Consider the following 15,000-nt stretch of genomic DNA (forward strand, 5'->3'; position numbering starts at 1 on the left):
TTAGGTGATGTGTCGCCCTCCATACGTTGCAAAACAGATATGCGATATAAACGATACAAAATTGGCCTACGATAGAGATTTTAAGTCTACATTCGACTACAACAGTTTATTAAAGGTTTGTTGCCGATTAGAACTTGAAGTGCGATGAGGTCTTAAAATATTTTGAGAAGGTCTTTAAAAAGTCTTAAAAAGGTCTTGAAATTAACTTCAGGATTTCCTGCATATACCCTGCAGGCACTCAGGCCACATACACACACACACACACACACACACTCTGACCGCTCTTGTGTTTTACAGGCACTCAGGCCACATACACACACACACACACACACACACACTGACCGCTCTGGTGTTTTTCAGGCACTCAGGCCACATATACACACACACACACTCTGACCGCTCTGGTGTTTTACAGGCACTCAGGCCACATACACACACACACACACACACTGACCGCTCTGGTGTTTTTCAGGCACTCAGGCCACATATACACACACACACACTCTGACCGCTCTGGTGTTTTTCAGGCACTCAGGCCACATACACACACACACACACACACTGACCGCTCTTGTGTTTTTCAGCACTCAGGCCACACACACACACGCACTGACCGCTCTTGTGTTTTTCAGGCACTCAGGCCACATACACACACACACACACACACACTGACCGCTCTTGTGTTTTTCAGGCACTCAGGCCACATACACACGGCCATCAGTCAGCCCAGCGATCGGCACGCGTGTGGCCATTCTCCCGCCGGAGCCACGTACGTCAAAACACGAGCGGCAGCATCATCACAGTCGTGCCCAAATCCTTAGCCACGCTCGGGGGGAAAATCATCACCAGCAACATGGTGTCGGGTAAGATGAGCCACACACCCGAGATGCCATACATTTATACCTGATGATTTGAACTGCTCTATTCAGATATAATCATTTCCATAGGTTGCCAGGAAATGTACCAGTAGCGCATACACACACACACACACACACACACACACACACACAAACACACACACTACATCATAGGGTTTAATCTGGAGTCGGCCCACCCTCTCTAACAGCTCCAGCTCTTCTGGGAAGGCGTTCCTCAAGGTTTAGGAGTGTGTTTATGGGGATTTTTGCCCATTCTTCTAGAAGCTCATTTGTGAGGTCAGGCACTGATGTTGGACGAGAAGGCCTGGCTCTCAGTCTCCGCTCTAATTCATCCCAAAGCTGTTCTATCGGGTTGAGCTCAGGACTCTGTGCAGGCCAGTCAAGTTCCTCCACACCAAACTCCTCATCCATGTCTTTATGGACCGACGCTTTGTGCACTGGAGCGCAGTCATGCTGGGACAGGAAGGGGCCGTCCACAAACTGATCCCACAAAGTCAGGAGCGGGAAATTGTCCAAAATGTCTTGTTGAAGCATTAAGAGGCCAACCCCTGAAAAACATAAAAAATATAATGTTGTTTTACTGATCTAGTAAATGCATCTTGATTTAAGAATTGTTAGATATTTAGACTAGAAACAAGACAAAATTACTGAGTAAGAAGAGCATTTTTGCAGTGCGGCTTCAGAACGTGCATGTAAGTGATCCCAATACTTTTGGCAATATAGTGTACATTTGATTAAATAGTTTATTATACATTCACACTGACATACATTTCATTTGGGTGAACTAATCCTTTAACACTGTGAAGCTGCTTTAAAACAATCGTTATTGTAAAAGCGCGATATGAATAAAGTTGATTGATTGATTGATTGATCTGATGTTGACAGGAACCACCACTAAGATCACCACCATCCCCATGACGTCTAAACCCAATGTGATCGTGGTGCAGAAAACCACCGGAAAAGGAACCACGATCCAGGGTCTTCCGGGGAAGAATGTGGTCACCACGCTCCTGAACGCGGGGGTGAGGTCACGTGACCCGCACATGGGCGCGCGGCTGATGATGCGCTGCTGACGACGCTGTGTGTGTTTCAGGGAGAGAAGAGCCTGGGCCCGGGGCCAAACCCGCCATCATCACCGCCTCACGGCCCATCACCAAAATGATCGTGACCCAGCCCAAGAGCCTCGGTGCGGGCGTCCAGCCGTCCACCGCCACCAAAATCATCCCAACCAAGATCGTCTACGGACAGCAGGGAAAAACACAGGTCAGAGTCTGAGCCATTTATTCGAGAGGTCAGATCAAAGGTCAGAGGTCAGATCAAAACACAGGTCAGAGTCTGAGCCAGAGGTGGACCGTCACTAAGTGCATTTACTCGAGTACCGTATTTTACGGAGTATAATTCGCATCACACTGAAAAAAAATATTTTCTTACTTAGTATTTCTGTCTTGTTTCTAGTCCAAACATCTAAAAATTCTTAAAACAGAAGTATTTACTAGACAAGCTAAAGTAATTGTCTTGTTTTGGGAAAAAATAACTCAAATGAAGAGAGTTTTTGCTTAAAATAAGATAAATAATCTGCCAATGGGGTGAGAAAAATAATCTTATTTCAAACAGAAAACATGTCCACATGTATGATTTTTTCCTATTTATTTGTAAGATGCAGCTGCTAATAAGTATTTGAACACCTGAGAAAATCAATGTTAATATTTGGTCCAGTAGCCTTTGTTTGAGCTCAAGCGTTTGCTGTAGTTCTTCAGCAGGTTTGCTCTGCAGGAGGGATTCTGGCCCACTCCTCCACACAGATCTCCTCTAGATCCGTCAGGTTTCTGGCCTGTCGCTGAGAAACACGGAGTTTGAGCTCCTCCAAAGATCCTCTATTGGGTTTAGGTCTGGAGACTGGCTAGGCCACGCCAGAACCTTGATATGCTTCTGACAGAGCCACTCCTTGGTTATCCTGGCTGTGCTTCGGGTCATTGTCATGTTGGAAGACCCAGCCTCGACTCATCTTCAATGCTCTAACTGAGGGAAGGAGGTTGTGCCCCAAAATCTCGCAATACATGGTCATGCTCTCCTTAATACATTTTGGTCTCATCTGACCACATGACTTTCTCCCATGACTCCTCTGGATCATCCAAATGGTCATTGGCAAACTTCAGACGGGCCTGGACATGTGCTGGTTTAAGGGGAACCTTCTGTGCCATGCATGATTTCAAACCATGACCATGTCTTAGTGTTTTACCAACAGTAACCTTGGAAACGGTGGTCCCAGCTCTTTTCAGGTCATTGGCCAGCTCCTCCGTGAAGTTCTGGGCTGATTTCTCTCCTTAGGATCATTGAGACCCACGAGGTGAGATCTGGCATGGAGCCCCAGTCCGAGGGAGATTGACAGTCATGTTTAGCTTCTTCCATTTTCTAATGATTGCTCCAGCAGTGGACCTTTTTTCACCGAGCTGCTTGGCCATTTCCCCGTAGCCCTCTCCAGCCGTGTCGAGGTGTATGAGTGTGTCTCTCGTGTCTTTGGACAGCTCTGTGGTCTTGGCCATGTTAGTGGTTGGACTCTTGCTGATTGTATGGGGTGGACAGGTGTCTTTATCAGCTAACGACCTCAAGCAGGAGCATCTAATGTAGGATAATAAATGGAGTGGAGGTGGACATTTTAAAGGCAGACTAACAGGTCTCTGAGGGTCAGAATTCTGGCTGATAGACAGGTGTTCAAATACTTTTTTTTTTTTTTTTTTAGGTTATGTCTCTCACAGTGGACATGCACCTACAATGACAATCTCAGACCCTCCATGATTACCAAGTGGGAGAACTTGCAAAATAGCAGGGTGTTCAAATACTTATTTTCCTCACTGTATAAGTCACACCTGACTATAAGTCGTAGGATCAGCCAAACTATGAAAAAAAGTGTGACTTATAGTCTGGAAAATACGGCACTATACTTAAAGGGTTAGTTCACCCAAAAATGTAAATTGTGTCATTAATGGTCCTCATGTGGTTGGACAACGGTTCGAAATAAAACTTAGAAGGGTTATGAATCGATTCATGATTCAGATCGCCAGAGTCTCGTGATTTCAGCAGTTTGACACGCGATCCGAATCATGAATCGATTCACTGACTCATAACGGTTCGAATCATGAATCGATTCACTGACTCATAACGGTTCGAAGCTTTGTTCTGAAATCGGCCATCACTATATAAGTCGTTATTTAGTGTTTTCCCGCACTAACTCTATTCTGGCCTCTTCATCAATGATTGTAGAGCCGCTGTAGTGAGATGGGCTTTGTAACGACGTCTTTAGTGCCTTTATTAAATACTAAGTAAGAAAAGCTGATGTCTGATGTTCTGTGTGTGTGTGTGTGTGCGTGTGTGTGTGTGTGTGTGTGTGTGTGTGTGTGTGTGTGTGTGTGTGTGCGTGCCGTGATTTTTTTCTGACCGTGTGTGTGTGTGTGTAGGTTCTGATAAAGCCCAAGCCCATGGCGTTTCAGACGGTGGTGAGTGAGCAGGCCCGGCAGCTCGTCAGCGAGACGCTTCAGCAAGTCTCACGCGGCGCCGAATCCACGGCCGGATCGGCTCAAGAGCTGAAGGAAGACTCAGAGGGAAGCTCCATGCTATCCGACACACACGGTCAGAAAACATCACGGCATACACACACACACACGGTCAGAAAACATCACGGCATAAACACACAAACAGCGTCTAGTCTAAATATCTAAAAATTTACTTAGACTCGGCGCAGTAAAAAGTCCTGAAAAATCCTCTCTCACACCCCCCCCCCCTCTCTCTCTCCCCCCCCTCACTCTCTCTCTCTCTCTCTCTCTCTCTCTCTCCGTCTCAGACTCTCAGCCGGTTGTGCACCTCATCACCTCCAGGGGGCAGGATTGGGCTGAGCAGGAAGTGTCAGTGGAAGCAAATCCCACCATCATTTACCAAGACGTGACGGGAGAGTCCCAGTCAGCCACATCCACCATTAAAGCCCTGCTGGAGCTGCAGCAGACCAGCGGTGTGTGTGTGTGTGTGTGTGTGTGTGTGTGTGTGTGTGAGCCTGTTTATGTGGTTTATGAGGACACAAATTTGTATAACTACATGGGTATTACACTGGTATTACACTATAAATGTGGTTTATGAGGACATATCAAATGTCCTCATAATTCAAATGGCCTTAAAAACATACTAAATGATGTTTTTTTGAGAAAGTAAAAATGCAGAATGTTTCCTGTGATGGGTAGGTTTAGGGGCAGTGTGTGTGTGTGTGTGTGAGTGTGTGTGTGATGGGTAGGTTTAGGGGCAGGGGCAGTGTAAGGGGATAGAAAATACGGTTTGTACAGTATAAAAACCATTACGCCTATGGAGAGTCCCTGTAAACCACATAGACCAACATGTGTGTGTGTGTGTGTGTGTGTATGTGAGACCCTCTGTGCGTTGGTCTGTCACAGCTGCGCTAACGTGTGTGTGTGTGTGTGTGTGTGTTACAGTGAAGGAGAAGAGTGAGGCCAAACCCCGACAGCACACCATTGACCTCAGTCAGATGGCCGTCCCCATCCCGGTGTCTGCGGAGAGAAGGCTTGAGCCCGAGCCGCCGAGTCAGACCTCCGGAGAGACGGACTTCCCTGAACACATGCCCATCGGTAACACACTCATCAGCTCACACAGCCGGCCCACAACCCAAAGATAAACTGCCCCTTTCTCAGCTGTTTTTTTCAATAGGGCTTATTCAACATCTTTCCTACATTTAGATATGTCAGATGTTTAGATTAATGACAGGATTATCACTTTAACTCTTTCCAAGCCAAGGGCGGCAGTGGCTCAGTGGGTCATGTAGGTTGTCTACAAACCGGAAGGTTGGTGGTTCAATCCACCTGACCAAGTGCCGAAGTGTCCATGAGCAAGACACCTAACCCCAGCTGCTCCCGACGAGCTGGATGTCGCCTTACATGGCTGACATCGCCGTCGGTGAATGAATGGGTGAATGTGAGGCAAAAATTTAAAGCTCTGTGGATAAAAGCGCTATATAAATGCAGTCCATTTACCAAGCCAAACACGGAATTTTCTGTTATTTTTGAGAAAACGCTTCCAGGCCAAAAACGAAATTTCCAGATTTTCCAGACCCTAGGGGGCGCTATTACACATCCTCTGAACGAGTGCAGGTTTGCTGTATGGAGTAAATGAAGCCAAACGATCCGAGATGCGTAATTTACTGAGCTCATCGAAGTCTTAATTTGAGATTAAAGACGTGTTTCTCTGTGGTTTCAGGTAAAGTGTGTAAGGCTGTGATTGGAGGAGACAGCCAGAATCAGCCGACTTCCTGTCCGCCGCCCGCGGCTCCGCCCACAGCCAAGAGCGCCGCGCCAGCAGCAACTGGAGCCGCCACACAACAGGTCAGCGCCACAGTCACGCGACCCCGAGAACCACAGTCACGCGGCCCCGAGAACCACAGTCACGCGGCCCCGAGAACCACAGTCACGCGGCCCCGAGAACCACAGTCACGCGGCCCCGAGAACCACAGTCACGCGACCCCGAGAACCACAGTCACGCGACCCCGAGAACCACAGTCACGCGGCCCCGAGAACCACAGTCACGCGACCCCGAGAACCACAGTCACGCGACCCCGAGAACCACAGTCACGCGACCCCGAGAACCACAGTCACGCGGCCCCGAGAACCACAGTCACGCGGCCCCGAGAACCACAGTCACGCGACCCCGAGAACCACAGTCACGCGGCCCCGAGAACCACAGTCACGCGGCCCCGAGAACCACAGTCACGCGGCCCCGAGAACCACAGTCACGCGGCCCCGAGAACCACAGTCACGCGGCCCCGAGAACCACAGTCACGCGGCCCCGAGAACCACAGTCACGCGGCCCCGAGAACCACAGTCACGCGGCCCCGAGAACCACAGTCACGCGGCCCCGAGAACCACAGTCACGCGGCCCCGAGAACCACAGTCACACCGCCCCCCCCCCCACCCCCCCCCCCCCACCCCCCACCCCCCCCCCGAGAACCACAGTCACGCGGCCCCGAGAACCACAGTCACGCGACCCCGAGAACCACAGTCACACGGCCCCGAGAACCACAGTCACGCGGCCCCGAGAACCACAGTCACGCGGCCCCGAGAACCACAGTCACCCCCCCCCCCCCCCCCCCCGAGAACCACAGTCATGCGGCCCCGAGAACCACAGTCACACCCCCCCCCCCCCCCAGGAACCACAGTGACCCCCCCCCCCCCCCCCCGAGAACCACAGTCACCCCCCCCCCCGAGAATCACAGTCACGCGGCCCCCCCCATAAACGAACACTCACTCGTGTCGGTGCTCAGGATCTGTGCATCAGAAATGCTATAGAATGTGTGTGTAGTGTTTTTACCTTCTCTGCTTATGAGTTGGTTTGAATGTTATAAACATTTAAAAAGACTAATCGTGATTATGATTCTTGCCATAATTGAGCATATCACACTGCTTGATGTTCGGATGGCCTGATGTGTGTGTGTGTGTGTGTGTGTGTGTGTGTGTGTGTGTGTGTGTGTGTGTGTGTGTGTGTGTGTGTGTGTGTGTGTGTGTGTGTGTGTGTGCAGGTGGAGGGTAAGCCGCTGCAGGAGCAGATGTTGGTGGAGGAGGGTGATTTGGAGGGCGATACTCTGGACCCTCAGACGGGTCTCTTCTATCGCTCCTCGCTCAGCAAAGCCCCGAGAGCCGATCCAGCTCCGACCCGGCCCAGCTCCGGCTCCGGCTCCGGCTCCGGCTCCGGCTCCGGCTCCTCCGGCGCTCCACACACACCGCAGCTGCCCCGACTGCACCAGGCTCCGACCTCACACAACCGGCCCAACACACACACTCAGCTGTCCCAGCCGCCGCCGCTGCAGGCACATCACCCCGTGGGGAAGCCCGGATGCGGCGCTCAGGTGTGTGTGTGTGTGTGTGTGTTCCTTGTTTGGCTATACTTGTGAGGGCACAAATGTCCTCACTTATACAGTAAAATATGAAAACAACTCACTAGTTTGACATTGGACTGGTCCTCAAAAGTTTAAAAGGCTTATAAATCGGCCAAAACCAGTTTTTATTTAAATCTATTGTTCTGCAGATGTTTCTGTGATGGGGAGGTTTAGGGTGTGTGTGTGTGTGTGTGTGTGTGTGTGTGTCCACAACATCTCACAATATTTTTAGAGCTCCCGTTTATTTTTCTAAATTCAGATTTTTTTTTTTTCGATTTTTTTTTTCCCCCAATTTTAAATTCCCTTGCCTAGAAATCTAGTCGCCCCCTAGCGGCAGCAAATTTAATCTGCCCGCGAGTGTCGTCTAGCAACTCTCAATACCCTTCTGAGCTGTAAACGCCAAACTCTGGTCGGGCCAATCACATCGTGTATAGAGTCGGTGGGCGGGGCCATAATGATGACGGCCGAGTTGCGTTTGCGTGCTTCTAGTAAACACAGAAGCTGGCGAACGGCGGTCTGTCGAATCAGCTCTGACCGCGACTCTGTATACTTGAGTTCAGCTTTTCTCTGAGAAAAGAACAAAGAACGGCACTGAAGTCATTCTGAAGAAGGGAAGATGTGTTCGAGTTTAGCCGACCGGATACGGCGAGAGTTTAATCTGTCAGCTCCGCTTCCCCTTCGTTGCTCTGGTTGGTGTAGCGCTATCCTATCGCGTGCAGAGGGAGTTTGACTGACAGCCGTTTATCCACCCCTCAGATTGAGCCGTCAATGGAGAGATTCAGACCAAACATCTGGATGTGGCTCCGGCTCGTCAGGCTATAAATTCCCAGGACTGATGTAATGATAACGTTAAACGTTGGCAATCACAAAGCGTTCCCCCAATAATGAGCCTGATGTTGATCTGCTGACCCCAGGGCATCCACATGTAGGTGTGTGTGTTTCTTCAGGAGAACACAGATGAAGATCTTTAACTCAGCCGTTGCTGTGTGTCGGTCATATAATGATGTGAATGGGGAATAACTCTATGAGCCCTATTCTCACAGGGTTAGTTTTATCGAGTTTGCTGACTGATCTCCCGGATATGATGTCAAGACTTGTAAATGTTTTGTCATTATATAAATAGCTGTATGAAATCATAAACTGTCATATGTATCGATATCGTTTTTATTGTTCTATATTAATAAAAATAATTTCGTTCAGTTAGAGAAGAGACGCTAGAGTTAAAAACTGACCTGAGCTCAGACAGCAGGAGTCAGATTTCATTCATCACGAGTGAGAAGCTGACGATATACGGCGGAAGACTCGGTTTCAGAGCTGAATGTAAAAGCGCCCGTTTAGGCGAGCTCGTCATTGAACTGTTCTGTTCTGTTTTTCATGAAGAATATTATTGATATTAATATTAAACACACCATTCAAGCAACTTGCTCCCAAATTGGTCCTCATTCTAAAGTGAAAGTATAATCCGTGAGTTCATAACGGTGCGCATTATGAGCGCAGACTCCATTCTTCGTGAAAGATAGAAATGCGCACAGGAAACAAAAAGCTTGCCAAAATGATATCCGCTCCGCCTAATCCTGGCCGAATCACAGAGACCGCTTTTCCACCAGAATGAACCGGTGCTAGTTCAGAGCCAGTGCTAAGTTGGTTCGACTTGAGAGTCTTTAAAGCTACACTGTGTGATATTTCCCCCATCTAGTGGTGTAAAGGTTTATGACCATCCAGTGAATATTAGTTTCTGTTCCTCTCAATTTTGATTTCGTTTTACCTCCTACGGTGGCCGGTTTGGTCATGGCTTCCAGTTCGACCTCTTCGGTGAGTGTTGCTTCAAATGATGAGGTTACTTTTGAAAACTATTATAATTTGCAGTTATTTAATTTGCCAAATTATCTTTGATCAAATTAATCTATGTAAAATAAATAATAGTTTTACGTTTTCGTTATTTTTTTACCATTTCTTTGCTTACATCAGCTATCAGGTTCCCAGACGAATGCAAGCTCTTAGTAAAGTAACTTTTATCAGCGCTATCGTTATTCTGTATATTGTACGACACCACTAGCGTAAGGCAAACAAATTATAATGCAATTAAAATATTAATCTCATGTTATCCGTCATAGAACACGGATTTATGTTATAAGGTAAACAATACTTCTTCATCATTGACTCGAGGAAAACTATCCTAGACGTCGTTCTAGTGTTATGCTCAGCACACCATGATATAATTAGCCAAGCAACAATAAAACTTCCAATATACACAAATAGGCTGAATTAATATTACCTGTCGAGAAGAAAGCAGGCAACGTCGGCGTTCTTTTTAAAATCGTTGCTCCTCATGAGCTCTTTCCATCTTGGAAAGGCCACTCCAATATTTACGTTTGTCTTGTTGATTTGCCTGTCGCGTTGCCGTCTTAATTCTCTTTTCCGCTTCCTTGGCGACTCTGATACATATCCCGCAATGTTACTAGAGCCCCGACCCGGGTCGAATTCGGTAATCAGTCCCGGGACGTGGTGCTTTCACACAGAAGGCGACCCGGGAATATTGCGGGTCCGACGTGCAGTGTGAAAGGGGCTTAAGAGTGATCCTCCATCATCATATAGCAGCCTCAAGCAATCCTCCTCTTCACATTCGACACGGTGCCATCGAGTGTTAAACGCGAAAGGCGAAGCTTGAATTTATGGGTATGTCCCTCTTTGGCAAATGTACTTTCAAGATGGAGGAGCAACATGGCGACCGGCATCCGAACCCTCAACACTTATGTATTTTCAATGGTATATTATAAAATTACGAGAATACATTATTACTTGAAAGAAGTAAATATACATTAATGAGCACATATATTTTTGAAAGAACTAAGTGATTTTAGCTAAGAATAAACTAAAGAAGTTACACAGTGTAGCTTTAAGAACCGGTTTGGCTTTCCTCAGGCTAGAGAGCAATCACAGAGCCGGGCCTTACGTCACTGTATACAGTCTTGTTCAAAATAATAGCAGTACAATGTGACTAACCAGAATAATCAAGGTTTTTAGTATATTTTTTATTGCTACGTGGCAAACAAGTTACCAGTAGGTTCAGTAGATTCTCAGAAAACAAACGAGACCCAGCATTCATGATATGCACGCTCTTAAGGCTGTGCAATTGGGCAATTAGTTGAAAGGGGTGTGTTCAAAAAAATAGCAGTGTCTACCTTTGACTGTACAAACTCAAAACTATTTTGTACAAACATTTTTTTTTTCTGGGATTTAGCAATCCTGTGAATCACTAAACTAATATTTAGTTGTATGACCACAGTTTTTTAAAACTGCTTGACATCTGTGTGGCATGGAGTCAACCAACTTGTGGCACCTCTCAGCTGTTATTCCACTCCATGATTCTTTAACAACATTCCACAATTCATTCACATTTCTTGGTTTTGCTTCAGAAACAGCATTTTTGATATCACCCCACAAGTTCTCAATTGGATTAAGGTCTGGAGATTGGGCTGGCCACTCCATAACATTAATTTTGTTGGTTTGGAACCAAGACTTTGCCCGTTTACTAGTGTGTTTTGGGTCATTGTCTTGTTGAAACAACCGTTTCAAGGGCATGTCCTCTTCAGCATAGGGCAACATGACCTCTTCAAGTATTTTAACATATGCAAACTGATCCATGATCCCTGGTATGCGATAAAAAGGCCCAACACCATAGTAGGAGAAACATGCCCATATCATGATGCTTGCACCTCCATGCTTCACTGTCTTCACTGTGTACTGTGGCTTGAATTCAGAGTTTGGGGGTCGTCTCACAAACTGCCTGTGGCCCTTGGACCCAAAAAGAACAATTTTACTCTCATCAGTCCACAAAATGTTCCTCCATTTCTCTTTAGGCCAGTTGATGTGTTCTTTGGCAAATTGTAACCTCTTCTGCACGTGCCTTTTTTTTAACAGAGGGACTTTGCGGGGGATTCTTGAAAATAGATTAGCTTCACACAGACGTCTTCTAACTGTCACAGTACTTACAGGTAACTCCAGACTGTCTTTGATCATCCTGGAGGTGATCATTGGCTGAGCCTTTGCCATTCTGGTTATTCTTCTATCCATTTTGATGGTTGTCTTCCGTTTTCTTCCACGTCTCTCTGGTTTTGCTCTCCATTTTAAGGCATTGGAGATCATTTTAGCTGAACAGCCTATCATTTTTTGCACCTCTTTATAGGTTTTCCCCTCTCTAATCAACTTTTTAATCAAAGTACGCTGTTCTTCTGAACAATGTCTTGAACGACCCATTTTCCTCAGCTTTCAAATGCATGTTCAACAAGTGTTGGCTTCATCCTTAAATAGGGGCCACCTGATTCACACCTGTTTCTTCACAAAATTGATGACCTCAGTGATTGAATGCCACACTGCTATTTTTTTGAACACACCCCTTTCAACTAATTCAACTAATTGCCCAATTGCACAGCCTTAAGAGCGTGCATATCATGAATGCTGGGTCTCGTTTGTTTTCTGACAATCTACTGAACCTACTGGTAACTTGTTTGCCACGTAGCAATAAAAAATATACTAAAAACCTTGATTATTCTGGTTAGTCACATTGTACTGCTATTATTTTGAACAATACTGTACGGCTCATCTTTCCCGCTAGCGTTTTAGCAATGCTAGCGAGGCAGCGGGAAATACAAACACACCAGGCTTGTTCCAGGTGCATCGGCGCTGCACGGACCGAGCCGCGCGTGATATCAAAATACTGCGAGAGCGATTCAAAAGCATAAGGAGTCGTTTGCGCTCGCTGTAGTTTGATGTCATACGGCGACCGGTCTGCACAGCGCCGATGCGTCTCGAGCAGGATGGAAATTAGCACCCGCCACCAGCCAAATGCGGGTGATTTTGAGTTGTGGCGGGTAAACTCGCTTCACCTACCGGCCACCGTGGCGGGTAAATAAAATAGCAAACTGTTTCCCCTCTTTGTAAACTTTGTGCAATGCATGCGAGTGCGGCCATATGTCCGAATATGACCAGCCGTTTTCACCGTCATTACCCGGATGTAGTGCCAGAAGACGCGAATACGAACTCGCGCGCGCTGAGAGAAGATCCGTCACTGCGCATCATCCGAGAACGCGCACTCGTCTCACAGCGCGCAAATATTGAGTTCTCTTTCAAGTCTTGCGCTTAAATGGACAAACTCACACAAAAAGTATGTCAACATGTCCATCTTGATTAGTATCCAAGCAGACATAGTCTGAATATGCCTCAGTGAACGTTATACAGTCGAGAAAGAAGAGCATATCCCTGCACTAGCTCTTAAAGGGGCAGGAGCCTTTACTGCTGTCTGTTTAATGTCAAACAAAAGGACATCACTCACTGCTCTTGAATAGCTTTTGTAAGTTTAATAAGGATTAATCTTTAATTTAAACAGTTAAAATATGCAGTTATTTTACATTTGATTACTTTATTGAATTTCTGTACCTTTCTGCAGGCCATTAGGCCTGTACATTATTAAATGCACACACGAGTGAGGTCAAGTTAAACATTTTAGTTTGAATTGTATTTTATACTGTGGATTGTTGCAATGTGCTAAATAAATATTTGCATAATTTGTAATTGATTAATATTTGAAACTTTTATATTAATTTATGCAATCGCAATGCCTTGATTTTTAGTAAAGTTACACAGTCACAGCATTAGCCATAAATGCAATGGGACTAATAGTTGGCATAATTTCTTTTGGTGTTTCGGTTTCGGCCAAGAATTTTTATTTCTGTGCATCCCTACTGACAATGTTCTGCTCGGTGTGTCGTCAACGCGCTTCAGAAGATGCCAAAACTAATAGTTTCATTGTTGGGACTAAAAACCTAAAACTGGAAGCCATAAAAGATCACAAATCATCCAAACACCACATCCAGGTAAAAAAAGCGCACAGAGCACAGAGCCCGACTCATTTAATGAAATGTATATCAGTTCATGGTGTGTGTGTGTATAAGAGAGAGAGAGAAAATGTCAGTATTTCATTGAGACTTGAGATTAAATAAACGGCTTAAGTATTGTAGAGCTTGTAGTATTAATTTTTCACATGCAGTTACACATTGTCGGTTAAAAACAAGAAAGTGGCTGGTGGACAAAAAAGTTTATTTCCATCCCTGGTCTCGAGCCTTCCCTCAGTGGCTCATGGCTTTATGATCCTATCGGCATCAAAACACCACGAAGCCAACACATTCGTGCCGCTCTCCATGATTAGTATAGACGGAGATTACAATCGAGCAGCTGTTAGCTTTATTAGCTTCTAATTAAAAAAATGTCGGTCACAAGTTTGTGTTGGTCTTGTTGGTCACGGTAGCTCCGCCTCCAGCCGCTGACGCAAGCGGTTCTTACTTCTAGCCCAGCAATGGTTTGGGGCTACTTAAGAACCACTTTCCCTGGCTCTGAGCTGGTGCTGTGGAAACACAAAGAACCGATTTGAAACTAGGCTCTGGCTCTGAACTAGCACCAGCACTGCCTTAGTGGAAAATGGGTAAGAGATCGCACGGGATTAAGATCACAGACAGCATACAGGAGGAGTTTTCTAGAGAAAGTAAAAATGCTGGATTTTTCCTGTGATGGGTAGGTTTAGGGGCAGTGTGTGTGTGTGTGTGAGTGTGAGTGAGTGTGTGATGGGTGACCCAACCCTAACCCTTAGGGGTAAGGGAATAGAAAATACGGTTTGTACAGTATAAAAACCATTACGCCTATGGAATGTCCCCACATTTCTCAAAAACCTAACGTGTGTGTCTCAGGTGCAGCAGCCAATCATAACACAGGGTGCCACCGTCACCAAGATCACGTTTGGCCATCATCCGTGTCCGCCCGTGTCCAGCAGCGGCGAGGTCAAAGGTCAGCCGGAGTCAAGTGTGGCGGCTCCGGAGAAAGTGTCCGACATCCTGAAGATCTCCATGATGGAGGCGGAGATCGACCCCGGAGCCGAGCCCATGCTGGTGGACTCGTCCAGCGACTGCGGCCCGCTGACCAAAGCTCCAGCGCTCATCAGCAGCTCCAAACACACACACACACACTTCAGCCGCAGCAAGAGCAAAGAGCTGGACATCATACAGGTGCGGCGCACACACACACACACTCACTCACTCACTCACCACACACTCACTTACTCCCTCACACACTCACACCCTCACTCACTCACTCACACACTCACTCACTCACACCCTCACTCACTCACACACTCACTCACACACTCAC

The 15,000-nt window shown here is 46.6% G+C and overlaps 1 protein-coding gene across 1 annotated transcript in view; it reads left to right on the top strand.

Moving 5' to 3' along the window:
* Window positions 1-15,000, top strand: part of emsy (EMSY transcriptional repressor, BRCA2 interacting) — a 39,937-nt gene that overhangs the window by 21,662 nt on the left and 3,275 nt on the right. Inside the window, 12 exon segments of the mRNA XM_067434234.1 lie at window positions 692-748; window positions 751-777; window positions 780-863; window positions 1,764-1,900; window positions 1,972-1,984; window positions 1,987-2,141; window positions 4,334-4,505; window positions 4,717-4,881; window positions 5,354-5,506; window positions 6,132-6,256; window positions 7,447-7,773; window positions 14,544-14,858. Of these exon segments, the coding sequence (XP_067290335.1) occupies window positions 692-748; window positions 751-777; window positions 780-863; window positions 1,764-1,900; window positions 1,972-1,984; window positions 1,987-2,141; window positions 4,334-4,505; window positions 4,717-4,881; window positions 5,354-5,506; window positions 6,132-6,256; window positions 7,447-7,773; window positions 14,544-14,858 (1,730 nt within the window).

This window comes from Pseudorasbora parva, chromosome 23, assembly GCF_024679245.1.
Source record: "Pseudorasbora parva isolate DD20220531a chromosome 23, ASM2467924v1, whole genome shotgun sequence".
Lineage (NCBI taxonomy): Eukaryota > Metazoa > Chordata > Actinopteri > Cypriniformes > Gobionidae > Pseudorasbora > Pseudorasbora parva.